At 58.6% G+C, this 22560-nt stretch overlaps 1 protein-coding gene across 27 annotated transcripts in view; it reads left to right on the top strand.

Annotated features, from left to right (window-relative positions):
• Positions 1-22560, top strand: part of NCOR2 (nuclear receptor corepressor 2) — a 222354-nt gene that overhangs the window by 153543 nt on the left and 46251 nt on the right. For all 27 annotated transcript variants that reach the window (XM_082418134.1, XM_082418153.1, XM_082418146.1 and 24 more), the window contains 3 exons: positions 204-266; positions 12629-12771; positions 20750-20897. In XM_082418134.1, coding sequence (XP_082274260.1) covers positions 204-266; positions 12629-12771; positions 20750-20897 — 354 coding nt within the window. The remainder of the gene's footprint in view (positions 1-203; positions 267-12628; positions 12772-20749; positions 20898-22560) is intronic.

Genomic DNA, 22560 nt, shown 5'->3' with positions numbered 1-22560 from the left:
CCCCACCTTCACGTGGTCACCGTGCTCCCAGCCGAGTGCATACAGAGGCAGCTCAGGGTCCAGGCCCTGGCCCGCCTCAGCGTCCCCCTCTGTAAAACAGGGTGCCTGCATACCCTCCACCCCAGCAGGTGCCCCGAGTAGCCAGAGGCAGAGAAAGCGCCCCGCTCCAGGCTGCTGCCAACACGCTGTGTCTTCCTTTCCAGCTTCCATGGAGATGAACGAGAGTTCTCGCTGGACCGAAGAAGAGATGGAAACAGCCAAGAAAGGTGAGGGGCTTCTGGCTGCTCTAATCGCCCCCGTTGGGCATCCGGGCCCTGCAGCTCGTGTGGTGGGGAGGAGGCCGGCCTGTGCCCTTAAACGGGGCTGTGGTGTGGTCTGCAGGGGGCCAGCCCCGCTTCTGGGTGTTCTCGGATTGGCCACGCCTCCTCGGAGCCTGTTTCGTCCTCCAGAAAATGGCTCTGTGTGGCCATGTTGTCGGGGTACGGCTTCCGTGGCCACTGGGGCCAGCACGTCGTGGCCTTGCAGACAGAGTGGCGGCAGAGCACCTGGGTGCCTTGGGAGGGGCAGAGCCTGCTGGCGGCCACCGCGGCGGGGTCACGGGGTCAAGCTGTCCCCCTTCGCTGCGCCGTCTCCCTGCGCTGTGGTGCTGACCCCACGTTCTCTGTAGAAGCCACCAGCACATTCATTGTTCATTGGAGCCAGAATGGCTGGGCCCTTGACTTCCTGGCTCAGTGACCAATCTCTGGGCCTCAGTTTCCCCATCTGTGAAAAGAGAGGGGTATCCGGGTTGGCCAAGAGAAGCCAGAGATAACAGGCACTGAGGGTCCCAAGGATGGCCCGGTGTCGATCCCCCGGCCCCCATCTCTGGGAGATGCTCCAGCTGCCCCTCCCTCTCCTGTGCCCAGTGCGGGGGCCGTCAGCCTAGCTCAGTGCCGGCAGGAAGGCCAAGGCTGGGGTGGCATCTGAGCCCCATTTTGCCTGCTTGCTCTCATTCATCTTGACCCCAGCCCTGAGAGGTGAGTCTTGTTTCCGGCTGCTTTGCGGATGAGGGAGTGAGGAGCAGAGGCCGAGGACAGCCCGGGCCTGGAGCTGGTGACCTGGGCCTCCCGGCTGTCGTCCCCAAGGTCCTGCTGAGGCCCCACTGCTGACGTGCAGCTTCTTTGTGCCCAGAGCTCCAGGTCATGACTCAGGGAGGGAGCAAATGGCCTTTCTGATGAAGGACCCAGGTGCACAGGGACGGTTGTGTGCGAGGACAGCTGGGCCTGGAGGCTGAGACCTTGGACCATGGGCTGCCTGCCCTGCCCACCCCCTCCCCTCCCCCTGCCCCGGGAAAGGGTGCCTAGGGGCCTGAGGGTCTGGTCCTGGTGTTTCAGAAACTGACCAGGAGCAGCCCCAGACCTGATCAGGCCCCCTACGTGGGGCCGGGCCCCTCCGCTCAGGGCTCCTGTCCGGGCACGCTGTCCCTCGGAGGCTCCAGACCTCCTTCCTCCAAGCTCCCAGCCCTCTGGTGAGGCCGGCCTGGAGGAAGGGCCGGGCTGGGCCCTCAGCATCATTCAGAAGAGGAGGCGCTGCCCTGCTTCCTCTCGCAGGTGAGGTCCTATTTTCAGCGTCTCAGAGGAGCACTGACGGGGGCCTGTGGGCATAGTCTCTGGCTGCCAGGGGGCAGTGGGTGCTGTCAGCCCCCCAAGGGGGCCACGTTGTCCTTTTCTTCTCTCTTCTGTGTCTAGTGTGTGGTTTTTGGTATGGATTTACCATGGGGTGCAAAAGAGGCTTTATTTGAAAATGTGTGATTTTTTTCCCCCTTTAATTTTGGTGAAATACATATAACGTAAAAATCTACCATTTTAATCATTTTAAAGCGTACAATTCAGCGGCATTAAGTACATTCACAGCGTTGTGCAGCCATCACCACTCTCTAGTCCCAGAACTTTCTATCACCCCAAACGGAAACCCCGTACCCATTAGCAGTCATTCCCCATTCTCCCCAAGCCCTGCCAACCTCTGGTGCCCACTATTCCGCTTTCTGTCTCTGGATTTGCCTGTTTAGGACTTCGGCGTGAATGGAATCATATAACATATGCCCCTTTGTGTCTGGCCTCTCTCAGCATCATGTTGTTGAGGTCCATCCATGTCGTAGCCTGTGTCAGCACCTCATTCCTTTTTATGGCTGAATTGTATTCCTCCCTGTGGACAGAGGAGTTCTATTTATCCATTCATCCGTTGCTTGATGGACACTTGGGTCGTTTCCACCTCTTGGCTATTGTGAGTAATGCTGTTGTGAACATTTGTATAGAATTACATGGTTTTTTTAACCACACGTGAGACCCTGGGATCTCAGCCACCGGCAGTGATATTGCCCGGGGACCCACCCACCAGGGCCGTGAGGGGCTCCACGCGCACGTCCCAGGGCTGCCAGCCTGTGCTGTGTCTTCTGTCGTCATGACAGCCCCATCCCCAGCTCCCTCCCAGTTGCCCGGGAACCGGGAGTCAGCTGAGTCAGAGGCTGCCCTCTCTCTTCCTTTGGGAGACGGCTGGGGATGACTCACCCACCGGCTGAGACGGGAGTGTGCCCCACTGTCTCAAGGTTGAACCCTCAGTGGCGGCAGCGAGCTCATCCTGGGTCCTTCCCGCGGAGACGGCAGCGTGCGAGTCCCCCCGGGGACCGTGCACGCCGAGTCCCTGCTCAGTGGCATTTGTGATGATGTGATGAGCGCCAGTGTGCTTGTCCGCCGTGAATTATAGCAATCTGGACAATTACCGCTCAGGGTGGCCGCTAATGGCTGCATGTTCCAGGCAGCGGGAGGGGGTCGGGGCCGGGAGGCAGGTGCTGGCAGCCCCCAGGACTCCTCCTCCACAGTGGGCGGGGGTGGAGGGACTAGGAATGTTCCAGTGCCCCCGGCCCGCAGAAACCCAGGAAGGTACCCAAAACCCAGCTGTGCCCGAGACACATGGTACCCACCCATCCTCCTACCCATTTACATCGACCCAGTGCCTCACCCTGTGCAGGGCAGGGGTACCCAGAGATGAGCAAGCCCTGGTCCCTCCCTCGGGGAGCCCAGGAAGTGAGCAGCCAGGTGTCCTCAGGGCCTTGGGACCACTGAGCCTGTCCCAGGCATCCCAGGAGACTTCCAGGAGCCAGGCCTAGAAGGATGAGCTGCAGAGGGTCCCCCGTTCCCAGAGAGAAACTGGACCTCAGCCTCTGGACCTTTTAGCTCTGTGACCTCAGGCAAGCTAGTCAACCTCTCTGTGCCTCAGTTTCCTCATCTGTACAATGGGAATTAGAGTATCACCCACTGTATGAGTTTCCTGGGGCTGCCGTAACAAAGTACAAACTTAGTGGCTTAAAAACAACAGAAATGTATTCTCTCCCAGTTCTGGAGACCGTGAGTCCGAAATCAAGGTGTGGGCAGGGCTGGGTTCCCTCTGAGGGCTCCAGGGGAGGGTCCTGCCTCTCCTCCTCCAGCCTCTGCTGTTGCTGGCAATCCTCGGCGCTCCTTGGCTTCTAGACATTCCAATCCCTGCCTGCGTCGTACATGGCTGTCTTCCCTCTGTGTGTCTCTGTCCAAATTTTCCTCTTCTTATAAGGACCCACCCTAATCCAGCATGACCTCATCTTAACTCGATCACATCTATAAAGACTTTTTTTCCAAATAAGGTCACATTCACAGGTTACAGGTGGGTGGACGTGAAATTTGGCGGCGGGTGGGGAGCACTGTTTAATCCAGTGACAACCACCTTTGTGGGGTTTTGGTGAAAGAAAACAGAAGCGCTTACAGGGGTGGTGACTTAGACACTCTGAGTTCCCTGTCACTGTTTGTAATGATAACCAGCTCCTCAGCCTTGTGACCCTGGCCTGGCCCATCCCTGTCTTGGCCTCGTTTTCCCTCGTCCTCCAAAATGAGGCTGGGATGCCATCACCGAGGGGCATTATAAGAGTGTCATGAGCCATACTCGTGCAGTCCTTGGTATACAGGACGTGCTCGGAAGCGGCAGGCCTGCAGTTCAGCACACAGACTCTGGAGCCTTTCTTCCTGGGTTTGAGTGCCGGCTCTGTCCCTTGTGGGTGTGTGACGCTGAGCAGTGCCTGCACTTCTCGGGGCCGCAGGGAAGGGGGTTTGGAGGTGAGTGGCCTGCTGAGCAAGTGTAGAGTGACATTTGGAGGTGGTTTCACAGCGCTGGGGAAGGGCCCTTGGGCTGACACCCAAAGCACGAAATAACATTAAGTCACACTATCAAGTACTTGTCGGTACGCCTGGGTACCAGGTACAGCTAAAGGCGTTATATATATCAAGTCACTTCATCCCCACTAGCCTTATGAGGCAGATGCTATGACTAGTTTCTTTATCCAGATGATGAAATTGAGACCGAGAGAGGTTAAGTGAGCTGCCCAAGGTCACACAGCTGTTGATTGGTGGAGCTGGGATTTGAACTCACGCACTCTAGTTACAGAATGGGAATGGGGCTGGTGTGAGGTTTGGATGAGTGAGTCCATGGGCCTGGCTACTATTAATCAGATAACGAGAGACGGAAGGGCCTCCCAGCATAGGAATAACATGTGCAAAGGTCCTGTGGCAAGGGCAGCGTGGTCAAGTAAGAAGCTATTAAAACCCAGAGAACGAGCGGAAGAGAGGCAAGGAATGGAGAGGCCATCGGGAGGGCCACCCCTCACCCCCCGGCCTTACCAGCTGTGGGATAGAGTTTGGCTGTTACTCTGAGAGCATGGGGAAGACCGTTGCATGGGGAGGAGTGGGACAGGGGACAGGATAGCTGCAGGGTTCCAGGTTGGCAGGTGGGGGCACCTGCTCCTTCCTTTGTGCTTGGAGTCAGGGCTGCCTGTCCTGGGGCTCATACCAAGTGAGGACTGAGCATGTGCAGGGCAGCCTCAGGGAGCTGGCCGCCTGCCCTCGGGCCCAGCGCCATGCTGGGCAGGCACTAGGCTGGGATGTGAGGCTCTAGTTCCCCTGGGAAAGGTCAGCCTCGCCTGGCTTGCAGTCTCGACCCAGCTGTGTGGGAGGCCCAGGGCTCTGCTGGCAGCTCCTCCTGGTCCCCAGCCCCCTTCTCTGGCGGACAGGGCGCCAGCTGTGGAGGGGGCAGGGAAGCCCCCGGGCACACCATTCCAGACCAGAAATAGGCACTGGCCCAGCTCCTGGCCGCCGGCCCCTCCCTGGCCTCGAGTGGCCTGCCTGGTGAGGAGGGAGAGGGCCAGGTGTGCGGCCCCAGAGTAGGGTGCTGCAGGGACCAGGCCCTGGTGGCCTATCGGGCCGGATGGAGCCCAGGTGGACCCCGAACTCTCCCCCAGTAGCTCCAGGCTGTCTCTGCCTGCAGGACTCACCCCTTTCATGGGGACCGAGGGAGAAACCACTAATTGCTTTGCACCTCCAAAACGCTTGTTGTGCACACTGGCTGGTTTAATTAGTTTTTACGGATGAAGAGTCTGAGGCTTGGGGAGGGGAGGTGTGAGTCCCCAGCCCTGGAGCTTGGAAATGCGGGGCCTCCCATCCACGTGTCTGTCGTCAAAGCCTCATGCCGTCCTCACTGCAGGGACCAAGGGAGAGCGATGGCCTCTGTGCTTGGACAGCCATGCACCTGCCCACCGGCGCTCACGACGGGCAGCGTGGCGCTGTGGTTAGCGCACAGGGCTGGCGGCTCAGGCACCAGGGTTCGGGGTGCTGCGTCACTTCTGAGTATGGGCATCAGGGAGGGCCCAGCAGGAGACGGGGCCAGCGCCTGCAGTGGGGACTGAGGACAGTTGATGTACAGGAGCAGGGTGGCCTTAAAGGTTGTTAGAAGGGACCCTGCAGCATCCCAGGGCTGGCATCAGTGGGGAGCTGTCGCCACCTCCGGCTGGAGAGAGACTGCTGAGCTTTGTCTTGGGTGCGTTCTCCCCCGACCTGGATGCTTCTGACGTGTGGGAAACAGGCCACTGTGATGGTTCAGGAGGAGGAGAGAGTCGGGGTTTCTGCATGAACTCGGGGGACAGCCAGACACCAGGGCAAGCTCCAGGCCACTCTCTTGTTCCTTGTCAGCACCCTGGAAGGTAAAGTCAAGCATCTCCCAGCCCGCCTGCGCCCCCAGGAGCAAAATCCGCACATGGGCGTTCAAGCTGGTGCTTCCTCAGGGAAAGAGACCCCTGGCAGGTTACACAGCAGCGATGGTGTCTGTTACCACGTCGTGGCTGCTGGCCGGTTCCAGCATTTCGCACGAATGATTATTACTTAATCCTCCCAAGGGACCCTCAAGGCGAGTTCTCCACATTTGCAAACACACGTGTGCGTGCACACACACATATGCACACACACACACACATGCCTTCTGCTTTGCAGATGGGAAAACTGAGGCCCAAGGGGCAGTGAGCTGGAGCTTGCCCAGCAAATAACGTAGAGCTGCTTGGCCCTGGGAGCAAACCACTTGGCTGTGCTCTATGGGAAAACTTGACATTGAACACATAACATGGCATTTTTCCCAAAGTGGTAGGGTATCGGGTCGCACACAGGTGATTTTTTTTTTTTTTTCATCTTAATAGGTGATCATGTATTGGGAGATCATTGGCTTTGATCATGTATTGGGAGATCACATCGTCACTGTGATTTGCAGATGTAATAGCTGAAGCTGAGGCTAATGTAGGCACCGAGGCTTATTTTGAAAAGAGTAGACGGAAAGAAAAGTTAACTTGGACTTACTTGGAAGGTAAGTCCAAGTTCAGGTGTGAAGTTGTCTGGCGGGAGTGTCAGAGGTTCAGACACACAGTAGGCTCCCGGCAAGGTCGCCAACCAAGGGCTGGGTCCAAGTCAAACCCACCCAGGGCTTGGAGTTTCCAAAATAAGGAAGTGGCATGACTCAGGACTAAGTCTGCTGGATTTTTACCCCCTCCTTGGATAGTGTTTTAGGCAGAAAATCTTGTTTTGCAAACTGGAGTTTCTCTTGGTAAGTGGCATTTGGCGGGAGGGGTGTGGATATGTCCCTCTTGTAGGCGGCCTGTGCTTCTTCATGAAGGGAACAGAAAACTTCAGGACTGCACAGGGCTGGCTGGGGTAATGGGGAGCGAGTGTTTCCTTGGTGGCGGGGGGGCGGACGCTGGTTTCCAGAGGGAGCAGCTGTGACATTCCCAGGATGCAGATGGATGTCAGCGTGGTGACTGCAGGTGCTAGAAAGACTCCTCCTCCCCCCAGGTTATCAGAACTCGCCCGTGGCGGGGTGGAGGTTGGCTATTGGTGCAGGTTCGAAGACCCCAGAGGTGAGAGCTGCCTACAGCAGGGACCCTGAGCGGGTAGCAGCGTGCGGAGGGACATAACAGGGAGGCCTTTCTGGGGGCCAGTGTACGTGAGCTGAGGGGGGTGAGTCACTGCTCCCGTGAGAAGAGTTCGTCCCAGGCCCCCAGACAGTGTATGGGAAGCTCCCCACCGAGGGTCGCCAGGACAGCCAGAGTGGCCTGGCCAAGCCTGCACAGGCCACCACGCAGAGAGACCCCTCTCACTGCCACCTCTGCGGCCACCCCCTGCCCCTTCACCTCATTCTGCGCTCCAAGTCTGTGACTCAGACCTCCTGGCTTGACTTCCTGTCTTGGTCAATTTCACTTCCTAGTTCCCGCCTCTTGACACTTCAGAACGAAACTCCTTCCTTAGAAATTAGAAGTGAGGTCAGGGAATCCAGACCACAGGGGATGTTGGCAGAATCTGCCGTCTGGGGCACCGGCACAGAGTGTGTGTGGACGTGCTCCTGGTGTGAGAGGCGGGCACTCCCTCACGTCTCTTCTGGGGAGGGTCCAGGACCCCCCGCGGGGATAAATTGCTCAGCTCCCTCCTCTCTTTGGAGCTCCTAATTGGGAGCCCCAGAGAGGCAGCAGAGATGCCTGGGGGGATGCCCAGAGGGCTCCCAAACCCAGATACCCAGGGTGTCTGGAACTTTGTTCATTTGCCAGATGCCTCCTGCACGCCTAGCGGTTGTGGGTGCAGAGACACGGCTGTCCATGAGCAGTGGAGCCAAGGAGCTAATTTCAGGGGGTGATAAGTGCTCTGGAGATAACAAAACCCCATGATGGCAGGGTGGCTGGGAGGACGACTGTGGAGAGAGTGGTCAGGGAAGGCTTCTCTTGAGGAGGTATCACTTGAAGCTGAGAACTGAAGGAAGACAGAAGGAGATCTGTGAAAAAGCCATGCAGGCAGCAGGGACAGTGAGTGCAAATGTCCTGGGGCACACCCAAGGGCTGGGCAGAAAAGGTCCCAGTGGCTGGAGCGGCGGGGAGAGGTAGGAAGCAGGCTGGACAGCGGGGCAGGACTGGCTCTGCAGGGCCTCATGCACCACGCTGAGGCCTTTGGATTTTATTCCAAGAGCTTTGGGTCATCATTGGAAGATTTGAAGCAGAGGAGTGACACGATTGGATTGGCATCCTTAAAAGCCGTCTGGGGCCTCCCTTGCAGAGAACGGATCATGGGACTCAGGCAGGACGTCCCGGATCCCTGATGTGGTTGGGATCTGTTGCCTGCCCTGGAGGGTGTGCCCCAGGGCCCAGGGCGAGGGCTGGGGGCAAAGCAGGGGTATCGGGGTGCTTCAGAGACCTGTGGCCTGTCGTTCCTTGGGTTTTCTTGGGTAGGATGGAAAGGCTGAGGGCTGAAGGGACAAGCAGGTCAGTGACCCCGGAGTTGGAGAAATCGGTCGTGACCTGGATCTCGCTCCAAAGTTCAACTCAGTTAACTTTCAACCTCCTGGGAGCTGCCTGGGGCGTCCGTAGCAGGTGTTTGTATGGGGCGCGGGCTGACCCAGTCGTCACGGGTATCTCAGAGAGGGAAGAAAGAGGCCGCCGTAGTCCCAAGACCCTCAGGGAGCAGAGAGCCCTCTGACGGCTCCAAACCCTTCCGCCCATCCTCAGGGGTTGGAGGTCTCATTTGCACTTGGAAGAGTCCCCTCAAATTCTAAGCTTCCTCCTAGAATGCTAGGCTAGCCCTGCCCACCCACTGCCCCCTTCCAGCCCATCCAGACCTCCAGAGTCCCCCACGGAGGGCCTGGCCACCATGGCAGCATCAGGGCTGGGAGGGGGGCAGACCACAGGTGGAACCAGCGCAGGGGAATGACAGCGGAAGAAGCTGTTTGCTCCCGGCTGCCGGGGTGGAGAAGCTCTGTTTTTCTGAACCCTCATCTGTTCTTACCGCTGCTGACGCCGCTACCGCCACGGATGGGGAGAGAGGGAGGGGGAAGCCAGTGCCAAGTTGGCCCGCCCCTTCCGAACCTGGGCTTCTGCCACGCTCCCCCGCCCGCTCCCGCGAGCCTCCGTCTGGAGGTCACATTCAGCCCTGACGCGTCTCGCTGGGTCAGGCAGCAGGAAGATCGGACGAGCCCTGGCGCATAGCGCGGCTGCCGGGGCGCTGCTTCCCGAGAGGCTCTGGGGTCTTTGGATTCTGCCCCGCGGGGGCGTCGGGGGTCCGGGGGCTGAGCGCCCGCGCTGGGCACATTGGTGCCCAGAGGAGCCGCTGACACTGTGCTCCCTGGTGACGCCTGGCACAGCCGACACCTTCCCACCGCCCGCCCGCATCGGCGAAGGGCACCTCGCACACCCGCAGCTGCGGGGGGGGACGGCTCAGGGGCGGCAGCGCCGGAGGAGCCCTGGGCCACCACGGGCGCGCAGCACGGAGCTGCTTCCCCGCCCTCCGCGGAGCCAGCCTCCGCCTGCCGCCCTCCCACCGCTCGGCCCCTCCCTCCTCCCTCCCTCCCTCCCTCGCGCCGTTGGACGAGAAGGATGTGAGGCCGAGCTGAGCCGCCAGCAGACGCCAGCCAGCAGCCGTGCGGAGCCGGCACCAGGGCCGCCCAGCCTCCCGCCTCCCAGCCCGCTGCTCCCCGCTCCGATCCCTGGAGCATCCTCCAAGCCGTATGTTTCCGGAAAACTTGGCGGAGGGGGAGACGCAGATGAGAGGATGTGAGTGAGTGGCTCCGGGGAGGGGACTGGGATGGGGGGGGACTTTGGGCCACGGTGACAGGGACCCCAGGGGTGACAGGGACCCCAGGGCGGCGGACTCGGGAGTTCTATACCAGTGGGATCCCCCCCCCCACTTTCTCCTGGTGCCCCTTCCCCTGCCTCTCTGGCCATCCGGCTGGGGCTCTCTCGGAAGGAGGTCTGTGCTTGGGGCAGATCTTGGGGGTCTTGGTTGGCGCATGCTCAGAGGTGCTCTCTCCAGGTAGAGGGGTGTTGGCGGAGGGGTGGGAGGGGGCTTTCAGCTGGGTCTGGTCCATGTGGTCTCCGAGGCATGGCGGGGTCTGAAGTGCATCTCCCTGTGCCTGGCACCCTCAGTCTGGGGTTCCCAGGACCAGAACCAGAACCCGAAGAAAGCTCATGCCCGTCCACTCCCACCCCAGGGACCCTAGCCAGCAACGCTAGGACATTCACCCCAGCCCTTCACGCAGCAGTTAAAGAAACTGAGGCCCAGAGAGCAGAGGGGATGGCGGGGACCACACAGCATGTTCTGGGCAGGGCTTCTGGACAGCGCAGCCCAGCGCTCCTCCGAGAGCAGCTTTCGGGAAGGGCCGGGTGACCCCTCCACCCAACTCCTGCTTCTGCCACCAGTGGAGTTAAGCAGGACGCCAACCCCCCAGCCAGCTCCAAGCGCCCTCCTTATGTATGTGTTGAGTCTGTAAATTTCAACCTCTCTGAGGTTCGTCCCCCCCACCCCCAGCCCTCGTTGCCCCCCGCCCCACATACCCACCCCTCAGCAGGCCCAGATGGGAGACCCGCCCTCTCCCTCCCGGGGTTCCGGCCCAACGTGTTTGCCTGGGCTCTCTTGGCCCCGGCTGGGGAAATATAAATAAACGCGTCCCCGTCGTCCTCCGCCAGGTCCTGTGGAAGTGGCAGCTGCTGCGGGCGCAGGCGGAGGGAAAGGTCAGGGGGCTGGGTTACACTTGATCCCACGCCCCAGCCCTCCCCTCCGTGCCTGTCCTTGAGGAACCCTGAGGAGCTGCCCTGGGGCCACGTGGCCCCGTGGCCTCCGCAGGAGAGCAGGTGGCCTGTCAGTCTAGCACCCCACCCCCCGGGCCCAGAGGCGGGAGAGCAGACAACCTGGGTCCCACGTCCACTCGGCCCCTTGGCCCACCCCATAAGCGTGTGAGTTCCTCTCGGAACTCGGTTTCCCCCATCCTGGGGATGGGAAAACAGCCGTGGCCTCAACAGCAAGGAGAAGAGGGAACCAAGTCTTTGCAGGGCTTTGCAAACTCCAGGTTGCTCGGCCGTGTGACCTGGTGATTGGTTGATGTTGTTTTTACTGCTGTTTTATTTCTGTGCGAGCCTTGTATGTAGCAAGCCGCCGGCACATGTTTGAATGAATGAATGGATGGATGGATGGATGAATGAATGAAAGAAAGAAAATACCGACACACAGACTGTCCGCCCCTTACGCTCCCACACCCCTGAAAAATATCAGTCGTAGCCCTCCCTGCTTGTAGCTTGATTTGATTCAAGGAAAACGGCCTCAAACTTCTTTATGGGAAATCTTTCGCTAGTCCTTATGAATCTAGCTCTGGGGCTCAGAGGCCGCCGTGTTCCCAGCACCGTGACTCAGGCTTCATGCCTGCTGCCCTCTGGGGGCCCAGTCCTGCCCCGCAGTCCCGGAGGCCGGAGCCTCCCATCCGCCCCTCCTGCAGCCGTCAGGAAGGGGGCAGGCGCTACCTGCTCGGGCTGACCTGGCCACACAAGGCGCGCTGCCTGGAGATGCAAGGCATAAAAACACAGAGGCGCCGGCCTGTGCGAGGCGTGTGCTGGGAGCACTGCGGGCAGATGGGCTGAGACTCGGGGCCGGCTTCCAGGGGGGCTGGGGGACGACGTTTCTGCAGAGCCTGGTGTCTGGCATTGAGAATGGAATAGGGCTTGGAGGTGCAGCTCTGGCCTGAGTTTGTGGGGATGGAGGGAACTTTCTCTGCCCTAGGTGAATTTGGGATGGGGTCTACCAATTCCTGGGCGTTTCTCCCCACATCGGGAGCCTGTGAGGCTGTGTGAGAAGCTCATGGAGATGGGGGGGTTGTGATATGGGGGGGCAAGTCCACTGCCAGACTCTGAACCACGCCTGGTGGGCCCCGAGTCCAGGGTGGGCCTTTAGGTGTCCACGGGGATCTCTGGGCTCTGGGTGTGCCCCAGTTAACCTGGGCGCGGAGGATCCTGGGCCAGCTCACCCCAACCCGGACTCCACCCTCCCACCCCTGCTCACACGTTCCTTCCTTTCTCTGGCCTGGTGCGGCCGGAAAACAGCCCGTCTCCCGAGGCCTCGAGGCCTCGTCTGCAGCTGCGAGCGAGTGTCAGTGCCGGGTCAAGACAGCCAGGGGAGGAGGAGAGGTGGGGCCCCGGGCGAGGTCTGCGCCCCAGACCTCAGCCCTCAGCCCCCCGGAACCCTTGACAGTGGCCTCAGCAGGGGTACACCCAGGGCTGCACCCACCTGCCCCTCCGGTTCCTAGAGCCCAGGCCTCCCACACCCTTCTGGTGTCCCCCACCCCAGCCACCTCTTTCCGGAAACCTTGGACCCGTGCAGTGAGCCTGAGCCCCGGGATCAGGGCTGCTTTCGCCCAGGGCTCTGTCTGCCCTCCAGGCTGTGGGTACGGGCCCCCGCTGCCTGTCCCGCCCTCTGCTGCCCCTCACCTGCCGCCCTCCCCCGCACAGGTCTCCTGGAACACGGCCGGAACTGGTCGGCCATCGCCCGGATGGTGGGCTCCAAGACGGTGTCCCAGTGTAAGAACTTCTACTTCAACTACAAGAAGAGGCAGAACCTGGATGAGATCCTGCAGCAGCACAAGCTGAAGATGGTGAGTCTCCCCACTCCCACCCCGCCACTGCCCTGTGCGTCCCAGCCAGACCTGTGGGCCAGACCTGCAGCCCGGGAGCCCTGGGTGGGGAGGGGTCTGACGCCGGCTCTCTTGCCCAGGACTCAGCCCCTCGAGGTTCCCGCTCCGTGGTCCCCGGAAACGCTGCAGGGGTGGGTCCCTGCCGTAAGCATCCCTCCTGGGTACCGCGATGCGCAGGCCCACCTCTGCCTCCCCACCTCCACCCCCCAGCACTCCTGGGTCAGACACCTCTAAGGGCCCGTAGTGCCTCTGAGGGCCCGTAGTGCCTCTGAGGGCTCAGGGCAGGGAGGAAGGAGCTCGGTGGGTCAGGCACTGACTCCCCAGGGACTCAGGGCTGTCAGCGCATTGGAATGAAGACCCAGAGGCAGAGGAACCCTCAGTCAGCATCTCCCGCACTCCATTTGAACTCACAGTCTTAGGGCCACCCAGGGGGAGGGAGGGACAGGTCAGAGAGCAGCCAGCCCAGCCCTGGCCTCCAGGGGATTGAGAAGAGGCACGGACCTTCCCTCCTCCAGGAGCACGGAAGGGGCAGGCTCGCCTCACTGAGCCTGTAAATGGTCTCCACGGAGAGGCCGCTTCCTCCGCAGCTGTTACTGGGAGTCGAGGGCCATTTGGGGGTGGCTTGTTTTCTTTTCTTTTCCTTTCCTTTCCTTTTCCTTTCCCTTTCCCTTCTCTTCCCTTCCCCTTTCCTTTCCCTTTTCCTTCTCCTTCTCCTTTTCCTTCTCCTTTCCTTTCCTTTCCTTTGCCTTTCCCTTCCCTTCTCCGTCTCCTTTCCTTTTCCTTTCCCTTTCCCTTCCCTTCCCTTCCCTTGCCTTCCCTTCTCCTTTCCTTTCCTTTCCTTTTCCTTTTCCTTTCCCTTTTCCTTCTCCTTCTCCTTTTCCTTCTCCTTTCCTTTCCTTTCCTTTCCCTTTCCCTTCCCTTCTCCGTCTCCTTTCCTTTTCCTTTCCCTTTCCCTTCCCTTCCCTTCCCTTGCCTTCCCTTCTCCTTTCCTTTCCTTTCCTTTTCCTTTCCTTTTCTTTTCCTTTTCCCTCCCTCCCTTCCTTCTTTCCTTCCTCCCTCCCTCCCCCACTTCCTTCCCTCCTTCCTTCTCTCTCTCTTTTTCTCTCTTTCTCTCTCTCCCTCCACCCCCCTCCCTTCCCCCTTTTGGGCACACTTGTGACATGCCAAGCATTGTCACCATTTCAGATCTGGGGAAACTGAGGCTCAGCCAGGCGGCTCATAAACAGCTGACTTGGGGTTTGAACCCACAATTACATGACCTGAGGATGCATGCTTTTAATCGGCGGGCTGCATATTTCCTTGTAGATATGAAGGTACAAGAGGGGGACACACGGCTCTCCACCCTCCCCGTTCCCCCTGATTGGGCTACTTGTGCTGGGTTTAAAGTATGTGCACCCTGTCCTGGGAGGCTGAGTTGCTCCACCATGGAGCCCGCCTTGGTCCAGAGAGGGCGAGCAGGCTGCTGAGGTCACACAGCATGGCAGGCGGACCAGGGACAGAATCCCCCTCTTTGAACGCTCCTTGAGCGCTGTGCAGAATTTAAGGACATCCCTCCCCAGTTCCCCACCCCCACGCCAAGCATTCTAGGCCAGAGGGGGACGCTGTGCCATGGCCCAGTGGTCAGGGCTGAGGCTGACGCTCAGGTTTCCTTCAGTCAGGCCCCTGCCTGTGCCCGTTCCCCGTCGTGTCCGGTTAGGCTGTTCCTCCTGCCCCTTCCCCGCCTGCTGTGCGGTTGCTTCCCGGTGCTTCTTGAGCTTCAGGCGGGGGTCCCCTGAAACGCAGGGAGCTCTGCTTTTTTCTAGATTTTTCAGGACTCTGGTTTTGGCAGGGTGGAAGACTCAGTGAGGGCCGAGGCCAAGGAGCACCTGTCCGTAACACTTGCTAAGATCCCGTAGCGCAGAGAGGACCCAGCTCTGTGATGGTGGCGCTGGCGGTGGTGGTGGTTGGATGGGGGCGGGATGTCGGCCTCTACACACCAACTCAGGATTCACTGGGCGTGGGAGTGTGGCCCTGAGCATCGCCCCGGGGACACAAGCATCTTCCTGCTCCCTCCCCTTCTCCCTCTGACCTGTCCTCCCTGCCTCTCCCCTCCCCCCATTCCCTGCTCAGCCCAGCCCAGCCCAGCTGGTGCCCACACACCAGCCCTCTTCGCCCAGGCTGTTGGGTTACAGGTATCTCCTCTCACAGCCTGCTGGCCCCCACCTCACTTTCCAGGTTTCCTTGGGGCACGGCCCTGCTGCGCCCCTGGGGGCCCCAAAACGTGAGAGAGTGGGTTGGGGAAACAGAGATTCCAGCCAGGTGGGTGGTGCAGCTTGGGCTCCAGGGCGAAAGTGGAGTCAAGCGCCAGCTTCATGAGTTGGCACCTGTGTGACCTCAGGCAGTGGCTTTACCCCGTGAGCCTCAGTTTCCTCATCTGTAAAGCAGGAGAATGATAGCCTTTACCCCGAGAACTCAGGTGGAGAGCGAATGAGTTACCACTTGTAAAGGACTGAGTGCCTGCCAGAGGGGGGCGCTCCATGGGGGTTAGCTGCTCTAGCTACTGGTAGTAGTATCAGTATCACTATTATTTTATTTTAAAGCCACTGACCCCATTTTCTTCTCAGGGGCATTCAAGGTGCTCTCTTGAATAATGTGTGCAGAAACAGCCAGGGTGGGGACTGTGGGCCCAAGACAGCCAGGTTCAAATCCAGATTCTGCCACTTCCTAGCTGTGTGACCTTGGGCAAGTGACTTGTCCTCTCTGTGCCTCAGTTTCCCCACTTCTGAAATGGGGATAATTCCCACCTCAAAGAGCTGTTGTGGGAATGATTCAAGTGAATGGGTGTGAAGTGCTTAGAACTGGGCCTGGCACATCGCGAGTGCTACTAAGAGAGAGCCGTAGTGGCATCGTTGGTAGCAGAGGTGGTGGCATCAGTAGTGATGTGCCCATGGCCCCCAGATGCCTGGCGACTGGGGTGCCGTGTCTCCCTTGGTTGTTACTGGGTGTAGAGTATGTCTGCTCCTGGATCGCCTGAGCGATTGATTAGTCGATTGATTGATTCACTCACTCACTCATTCAAAGAGGCAGCCGAGCAGGATGGTATGGAGTAGGGCTCTGGGCTAGAGGTTCACACCCCAGCTCTGTGGCCTCCTGACTGTTGCCCGCAGGTTCGTGGCCTCAGCACTCAGCCTCAGCTGCCTCCTCTGTAAAAGGAGATAAGACCCAGACCCACTCGTAGGGTTGCTGTGAGCAGCAGAGGCTTTCGTATTTGTAAAGGGCCAGCCCCGGCCCTCGATCTGTGCTCAATAAGTGTTGGGCGTTATCCTCATCACACACTCAGCAAGCCCTTATTGAGCGCCTACTATATGCCAGGGAAGCAATGGCAGGTGCCCTGGGTATACGTGTGGGTGGGGTTTCCTGCTGGGCAGAGGAGCTGGGTCTTTCTTTAATGGACAGTGGGAGCCATTGAAGGTTTGTGAGCTGAGGGGCAGCCCACCGGGGGCCGGGCTCGGGGGGGATTGTGCTGGTCTGAGTGAAATGTAGCCGAAGCTGATAGAGACGGTCGCCCTCCTTGTCCCCAGACTCTGAACATGCTGGTGGCTGGGCAGCATCGCTGGGGGGCCGAGGAGGAGGTGTAAACAGCAGGGGGACCCTGAGGCCCAGGTTGGGCCCCTCCCCCAGACCCCTGAGGTCGCCACCATTGACCCCGTCCTCAGGTGAACATGCTGAGGGCAGGAGGGAGACACCACAGAGGGGGTTTGAACCCAAGTCTGTGGGAGCCCCTGGCTTCCCTTCCTGGACCCATATCTGTATTACTGGACGTGGCTCCCACAGAACTCAGCAGAGGCTGGTCCTGCTGGGAAGCAGGGGACCAGAAGGTGGGGGCCAGTGGGCCGTGTTCTGAGGCCAACAAACAGGGGAGCCTTGCTTGTCACTTGTGGACGAGAAAGGGCTGCTGGGGAGAGCGGGATGGGTTCTCGTTCCCTGCTGACAGCGAAGGAGTGGACTTAGGCTGAAGGCTGCGGAGAAAGCTCAGTGAGGGATGGGGGCCCATCAGCCCTTGCAGTGGCCACCCATGGCGCCTGGGTGAGTCCCCTGTCACTGGAGAATGCAGGCAGTCCTCACAAGATGCTGTCCCATAGCCTCCAGACCCTGGGAGGGAGACAGGTCCTGGTGATTCCTGCTGGCCGGGCCCCGTCTGGAGCTCAGGAAGACACGTCACCCTCGGCCAGTGGAGGAAGCAGTGGGGGAAGCAGAGGGTCAGCGGGTGTCCCCTCCTGCCTTGCACCAGACCTGGCCTGAGCGTGGCTACGGGCGACGTCAGCAGGAAGCAGGATCGGGTGGGCAGGCGGAGCGTGTCCCGGAGTTATGTAACATTTGGCACCAGTGACTTCTCCAAGGTTTTCCCTCCCCCTCCCAATGACCGAAGGTTACCCTTTTCTCCCATCTGTGAATCCAGGCTCTCGGGCTCAGCTTCCGTGTTTCTCTGTCTCTGTCCGTCTCAGCCCAGGCCCCGCCTTGCCTTGTTTTCCTCTGTTGCCTCTTCCATCTGAGGCTGCACAGGCCTGCAGAGAGAGATGGTCAGACAGGGAGGTACTTGAACCTGACCTGCATTGAAGTCTGGGCTTCTTGACCCACGAGCTGTGCGATCTTGGGCAAGTGTCTTTGCCTCTCTGGGCCAGCGTCTTTGTCTATCAGGTTCATGCATCTAAATTAGTAGTTACAGAGTGTCTCTTCTGTGCCAGGCACTGTTCCAGGTGTCCTGGGCATACAGCTGAGAACAGGCAAAGATGCCTGCCCTTGAGTTAATTCTAGTTCTAGAGACAAATTAACTCACAGATAATTTCAGATTGTGGTCTGAAGATAGATGAGGCATAGTAGTAGAAAGTGATTGATGGGGAACGAGATTAGCTGATTTTGACAGGGTAATCAGGGAAGACCTCACTGAGGAGGTGATGTATGAGCAAAGCCCTGATGGAGGTGGGTACGTGAGTCATGTGGATGTCTGGGAGAAGGCTGTCCAGCCAGAGAAATGACGAGTGCAAAGGCCCTGTGGCCGGGGCATTGTAAGCCCATTTGCACAAGAAGGGCAGTGTGTTTGTAACAGACCAAGGAAGGTGAGCAAGTTAGAGAGCTGGGCAGGGTCCAGATCTAGATCACACTGGATTGTATGGAGCGGAGAAGACTTGGGTTTTATATCAAGAGGTTCTGGGAGCGTCTGGAGAGTTCGAAGTAGGGAGTGGCATGCTCTGATTTGCAGAGTAGATGTGCAGATCCAGTGAATTAATAAGTAAAGAATGCTTGGCACATAGTAGGTGCTTAACAGACATCAGCTGTAATTACCAATACTACTATCGCCAGCATCTCCTGTTCCATACACACGTCCCAGTCTTGAGGTTCGGGGCCACGTGTGGAAGGGTTTGGTATGATTCCTGGGACACTTAAGTCCCAGCCTCTGAAACCCAGAGCTGGGGGGATTCTGGTGTTGACATTATACTCACCCCACTTGGCCTGAGATGGCCTGGGCTGCCGGCTCAGAGAGACCTCAGGTTCCCAGCAGGACGTGCACCCCAGCCAGACCCATAGGAGCCCCCGTTCCCTGCGAGGCTCCGAGCATCCCCCCCACGCCCCCGGCAGCCAGTTGCCCGCCTCACCCAGCTCCAGCACTCACGTGAGTCCCTGTCTGCTAAAAATAGATTGGGGAAGAAGGGGGATCCCTTAGCTGCACCCACAAACCCACAGGCCACACAACTTTCTCATGCCTCCGCGAGCTCCAGCCGGGGGCCCTCTGGGAGAAGCTCGGGGTTTGGGACCGGGCTGCGCCAGCCCCCAGAGGCAGGCGGATGGTGGAGCCGGGCGTTCCCACAGTGGCCCCCTGGACATTCGGCAGGGTGGGGCCGTGGCCCTGGCCGAGTGCTGGTGACGGAAACCGTGACTAACGGGCAGACAGACATTTCCCTCTTCCTCCCCGAATTCTGAGCGGCTGCACTCCGAGGTCCCCCGTTTGCTCAGGAAGAAGGCAGGACAGGAAGTGATCCCACTCCCGGGCAGGGGCTGGGGCTCGGGGACCCCTGAGGCTTGCTCCCAGCCCTGCGTGGTGAGGGGCCAGGCTGGGCAGGGCTGGCTGGCGCCTGGAGGTGATGGAGCATCTGCCCGAGAGTGGGCCGTGCTGTGTTTTCACTCACGTACGGTGATGGTGGCTTTCTCCTGGGGGCCGGGGGATTGGCGGAGGGGAGGTGCGTTAGTTTCCTGTTTCCTGTAACAAGGCACCGCAGACTGGTACAGAAACATATCCTCTTGCAATCCTGGAGGCTAAAAGTCTGAAATCAAGGTGTCGGCAGGGCTACGCTCCTTCCGAAGGCTCCAGGGGAGGCTCCTGCCCTGCGCTCCCAGCTTCTGGGGGTGGCCTGCAATCCTTGACGTTCCTTGGCTTGTGGATGCATCCCTCCCCTGGGTGCCTCTGTGTCCAAATTTCCCTCTTCTTCTAAGGACACCAGTCATTTTGGATTTAGGGTCCACCCTAGTCTAATATGAACTCATCTTAATAACATCTGCAAAGAGCTCATTTCTAAGGAAGGTCACATCCTGAGGTCCGGGTGGACGTGAACTCTGGGAGGAACCGAGTCAGCCCAGTGTAAAGGGCTTCGCTGGGAGCTGCTGGCATGTCTGGGAGTGTTTAGGTTCCATCTCCTTCCTCAGGGACCCCAAAGGGCTCAGGCTGCGACCCCTCCCGTCACACCAGCTGTACTGGGGCGGGTCTCCTCTTAGGGACCAGTCCACTCCCCTGGGAGTCCCTGGTCACCTCGGACCCCCAGCACACTCTGCCTCCACATATACCCCGACTCTGCCGACTGTGTGTTCAAGCCCTGGACGCTGCCCATTCAGTCACTCAGTAAGTCAATCAACACTTTCTGGCTGGCTCAGCATGGGGGTAAAGAGACACCCTTCTGGAACACCCGGCCTGGTGAGGTGCAAAGACGGGAGCTGTCAAGCAGGAGTGATGATGAGCTGGGGGTGGGTGCCTGGCCCCATACGTGGGGCGCAGGGCTTCTGGGGACTGGGGGAGGCGTGGAGGGAAGTGAAGGGCTGCTCAGTGAAGGCCTTCTTTCTGTTCCTTGAACCACCCAGCTGGTTCCACCTCTGGGCCTCTGTACTTGCAGTTCCTTCCACCTGGACCACTCATCCAGAGCCTTGCCTGGCCAGCTTCTTCTCACGACTCAGACCTCAGCTCAGATGTCACCTCCTCAGAGAAGCCTTTTCCTTGCCCCGCCCTTGCACTCTCACCCCACGCTGTCCGTGCCCCCAGCAGCCATGTCCCCACCTCTGAGTCGTCTTTTTAATTGGTGTGTTGATTGCCCATCTCCCCGACTAGGTGGCCTGCGGGGCAGGGACCCTGTGTACCTCATTCATCGTGTATTCTCAGCCCCTGGGGCAGTACCTGGCACACAAGAGGTGCCCTGTAAAGACTGGGGGGGTGAAATGACGTGCTGCCCAAGCTAGCCTGTCCCCCGGGGCTCAGCTGGGGACAGATGAGGCTGCAAGGAAAAGCTTCATTCATTCATTCTCTCCAGTGTACTGACCGCGCCTGGCAGTGTGTCCTCCAGAGGGTGTGGTCACTGCTCTGGCTAGGACAGCTGGCAGGGCTGGAGCGATCATGGGGGGCCTCCAGGCAGAGGCAGTCCTTCCTCATCTGTTCCGGAAGGATGTCTGGGCAGCCTATAGGCCAGGTTGCGCCCCAGGTGTATCTGGGGCACGATGGAAGAATGAAGCTCTGGGTAAAAATAACCACTGGCATGTCTGGCCATGCAGTGGGGCATGAGGGGGGAAGGGCACCCTCAAGACCACGTGGCTGGGATCACTGTCCCTTGCAGCTGTGGCAGGCCTCCGGCCCCGGGAGTCCCCAGGCTGACAGCCCAGGCCCTTGCCCTGGCCCTGACCCACTGCTATCCCTGTGCCCTAGGAGAAGGAGAGGAACGCACGGAGGAAGAAGAAGAAAGCGCCGGCTGCTGCCAGTGAGGAGGCTGCCTTCCCGCCCGTGGTGGAGGACGAGGAGATGGAGGCGTCAGGCGTGAGCGGGAACGAAGAGGAGATGGCGGAGGAGGCAGAAGGTGAGGGTGGGCGGTGGGAGCTGACCTCTCCCAGAAATGCCTGGGTCCTACCGAGAAGGAGCCTGGACTGTCCCAAGAGGAGAGCATGATGGTGGTGGTGATGATGATGGTGTTGGTGATGGTGATGATGATGGTGATGGTGATGATGATGGTGATGATGATGATGGTGATGGTGATGATGGTGATGATGATGATGATGGTGATGGTGATGATGGTGGTGATGATGATGCTGATGGTGGTGATGATGATGGTGATGATGATGGTGATGATGATGCTGATGATGGTGATGATGGTGGTGATGATGATGATGGTGATGATGGTGATGATGATGATGATGGTGGTTGATGATGATGATGATGATGATGGTGGTGATGATGATGATGGTGATGATGGTGATGATGATGATGGTGGTGGTGATGGTGGTGATGGTGATGATGATGGTGGTGGTGGGGATGATGGTGATGATGGTAATGATGATGCTGATGATGGTGATGATGATGGTGATGATGATGGTGGTGGTGGGAATGATGATGATGATGATGGTGGTGATGATGATGATGCTGATGGTGGTGATGATGATGGTGATGATGATGGTGATGGTGATGATGATGGTGATGATGATGCTGATGATGGTGATGACGATGGTGATGATGATGGTGAAAATGACGGTGATAATGATGGTGACAGTGGCAACAATAATGATGGTAATCGGCATCTCTGCGCCCACAGGACACTTGTCCATTCAATCCTCCTGACCCCTGTGAGTTCAGTCTTGTGCTTGGTGACCTTGCACGTCCAGGTTGCATCCAGCTCTGGTGACGCCTATTACCTTGCCAGCACATCTGGTGTCACATTTTAGAAAAAAAAAGTTTATTTTTGAAAATAGTTTTGTTTTTTTTTTTTTTTAACCACACTGTGCTGCATGCGGGATCTTAGTTCCCCGACCAGGAATCAAACCGGCGCCTGCTGTAGTGGAAGTGCGGAGTCTTAACCACTGGACGGCTGGGGAAGTCCCTGAAAATAGTTTTTTGACCTGAACTATTATTTTACAAGTTGACTAATATAAGTACAACCAATACCATTGGTCGATAAATATTCAAAAGTTATATAATTACGCTTCATTTTACTCCCAAGTGTCCCGATTTGGATGATAAACTGCAGAGCCCCTGGCTTTCTATCAGGGGGCACTGAGGCTCAGGGCAGTTACACCAGGCACCCCAGGTATCACACAGATGCATCGTCTGCCCTGATCTTAGATGAATTCTCCCACCAGGTGAGGGCTGCTAAAGAGAGAGCGAGAATCAGTCATTTAAATTGCACAGGCAGTTTGGCCCACTTCTCAAAAGAAGGATTTCTGACTGCACGAGATGGTCACCTAACTTCATAGCCTGACCCCCACGTAACCTGCGGCTCTGCTGTGTAATCAGTGTTTGTAGCCTCGGGAGTTACACCAGGCTGCCCGACACCAGGCTTGCACCCCTGGTCACTGATCAGTCTGCCTTTGGCCCCGCCCCTCTCCCTTTTCCTTGGTCTACACCAGCCCTCAAGGCATGACAGCCCTGAAGACCCCAACCCCTGCGTCGCTGAATGTCTCTGCCTCTCCTTCCGCCGTCTCCCTGGCCAGAGCTCCCCAGCGGGGCCTCAAGTTCTTGGTGAAGGGAAC

Source organism: Balaenoptera physalus, assembly GCF_965194825.1.
Source record: "Balaenoptera physalus genome assembly, chromosome: 12".
NCBI classification, from domain to species: domain Eukaryota; kingdom Metazoa; phylum Chordata; class Mammalia; order Artiodactyla; family Balaenopteridae; genus Balaenoptera; species Balaenoptera physalus.
This window is presented reverse-complemented; position numbering and strand designations above follow the sequence as displayed.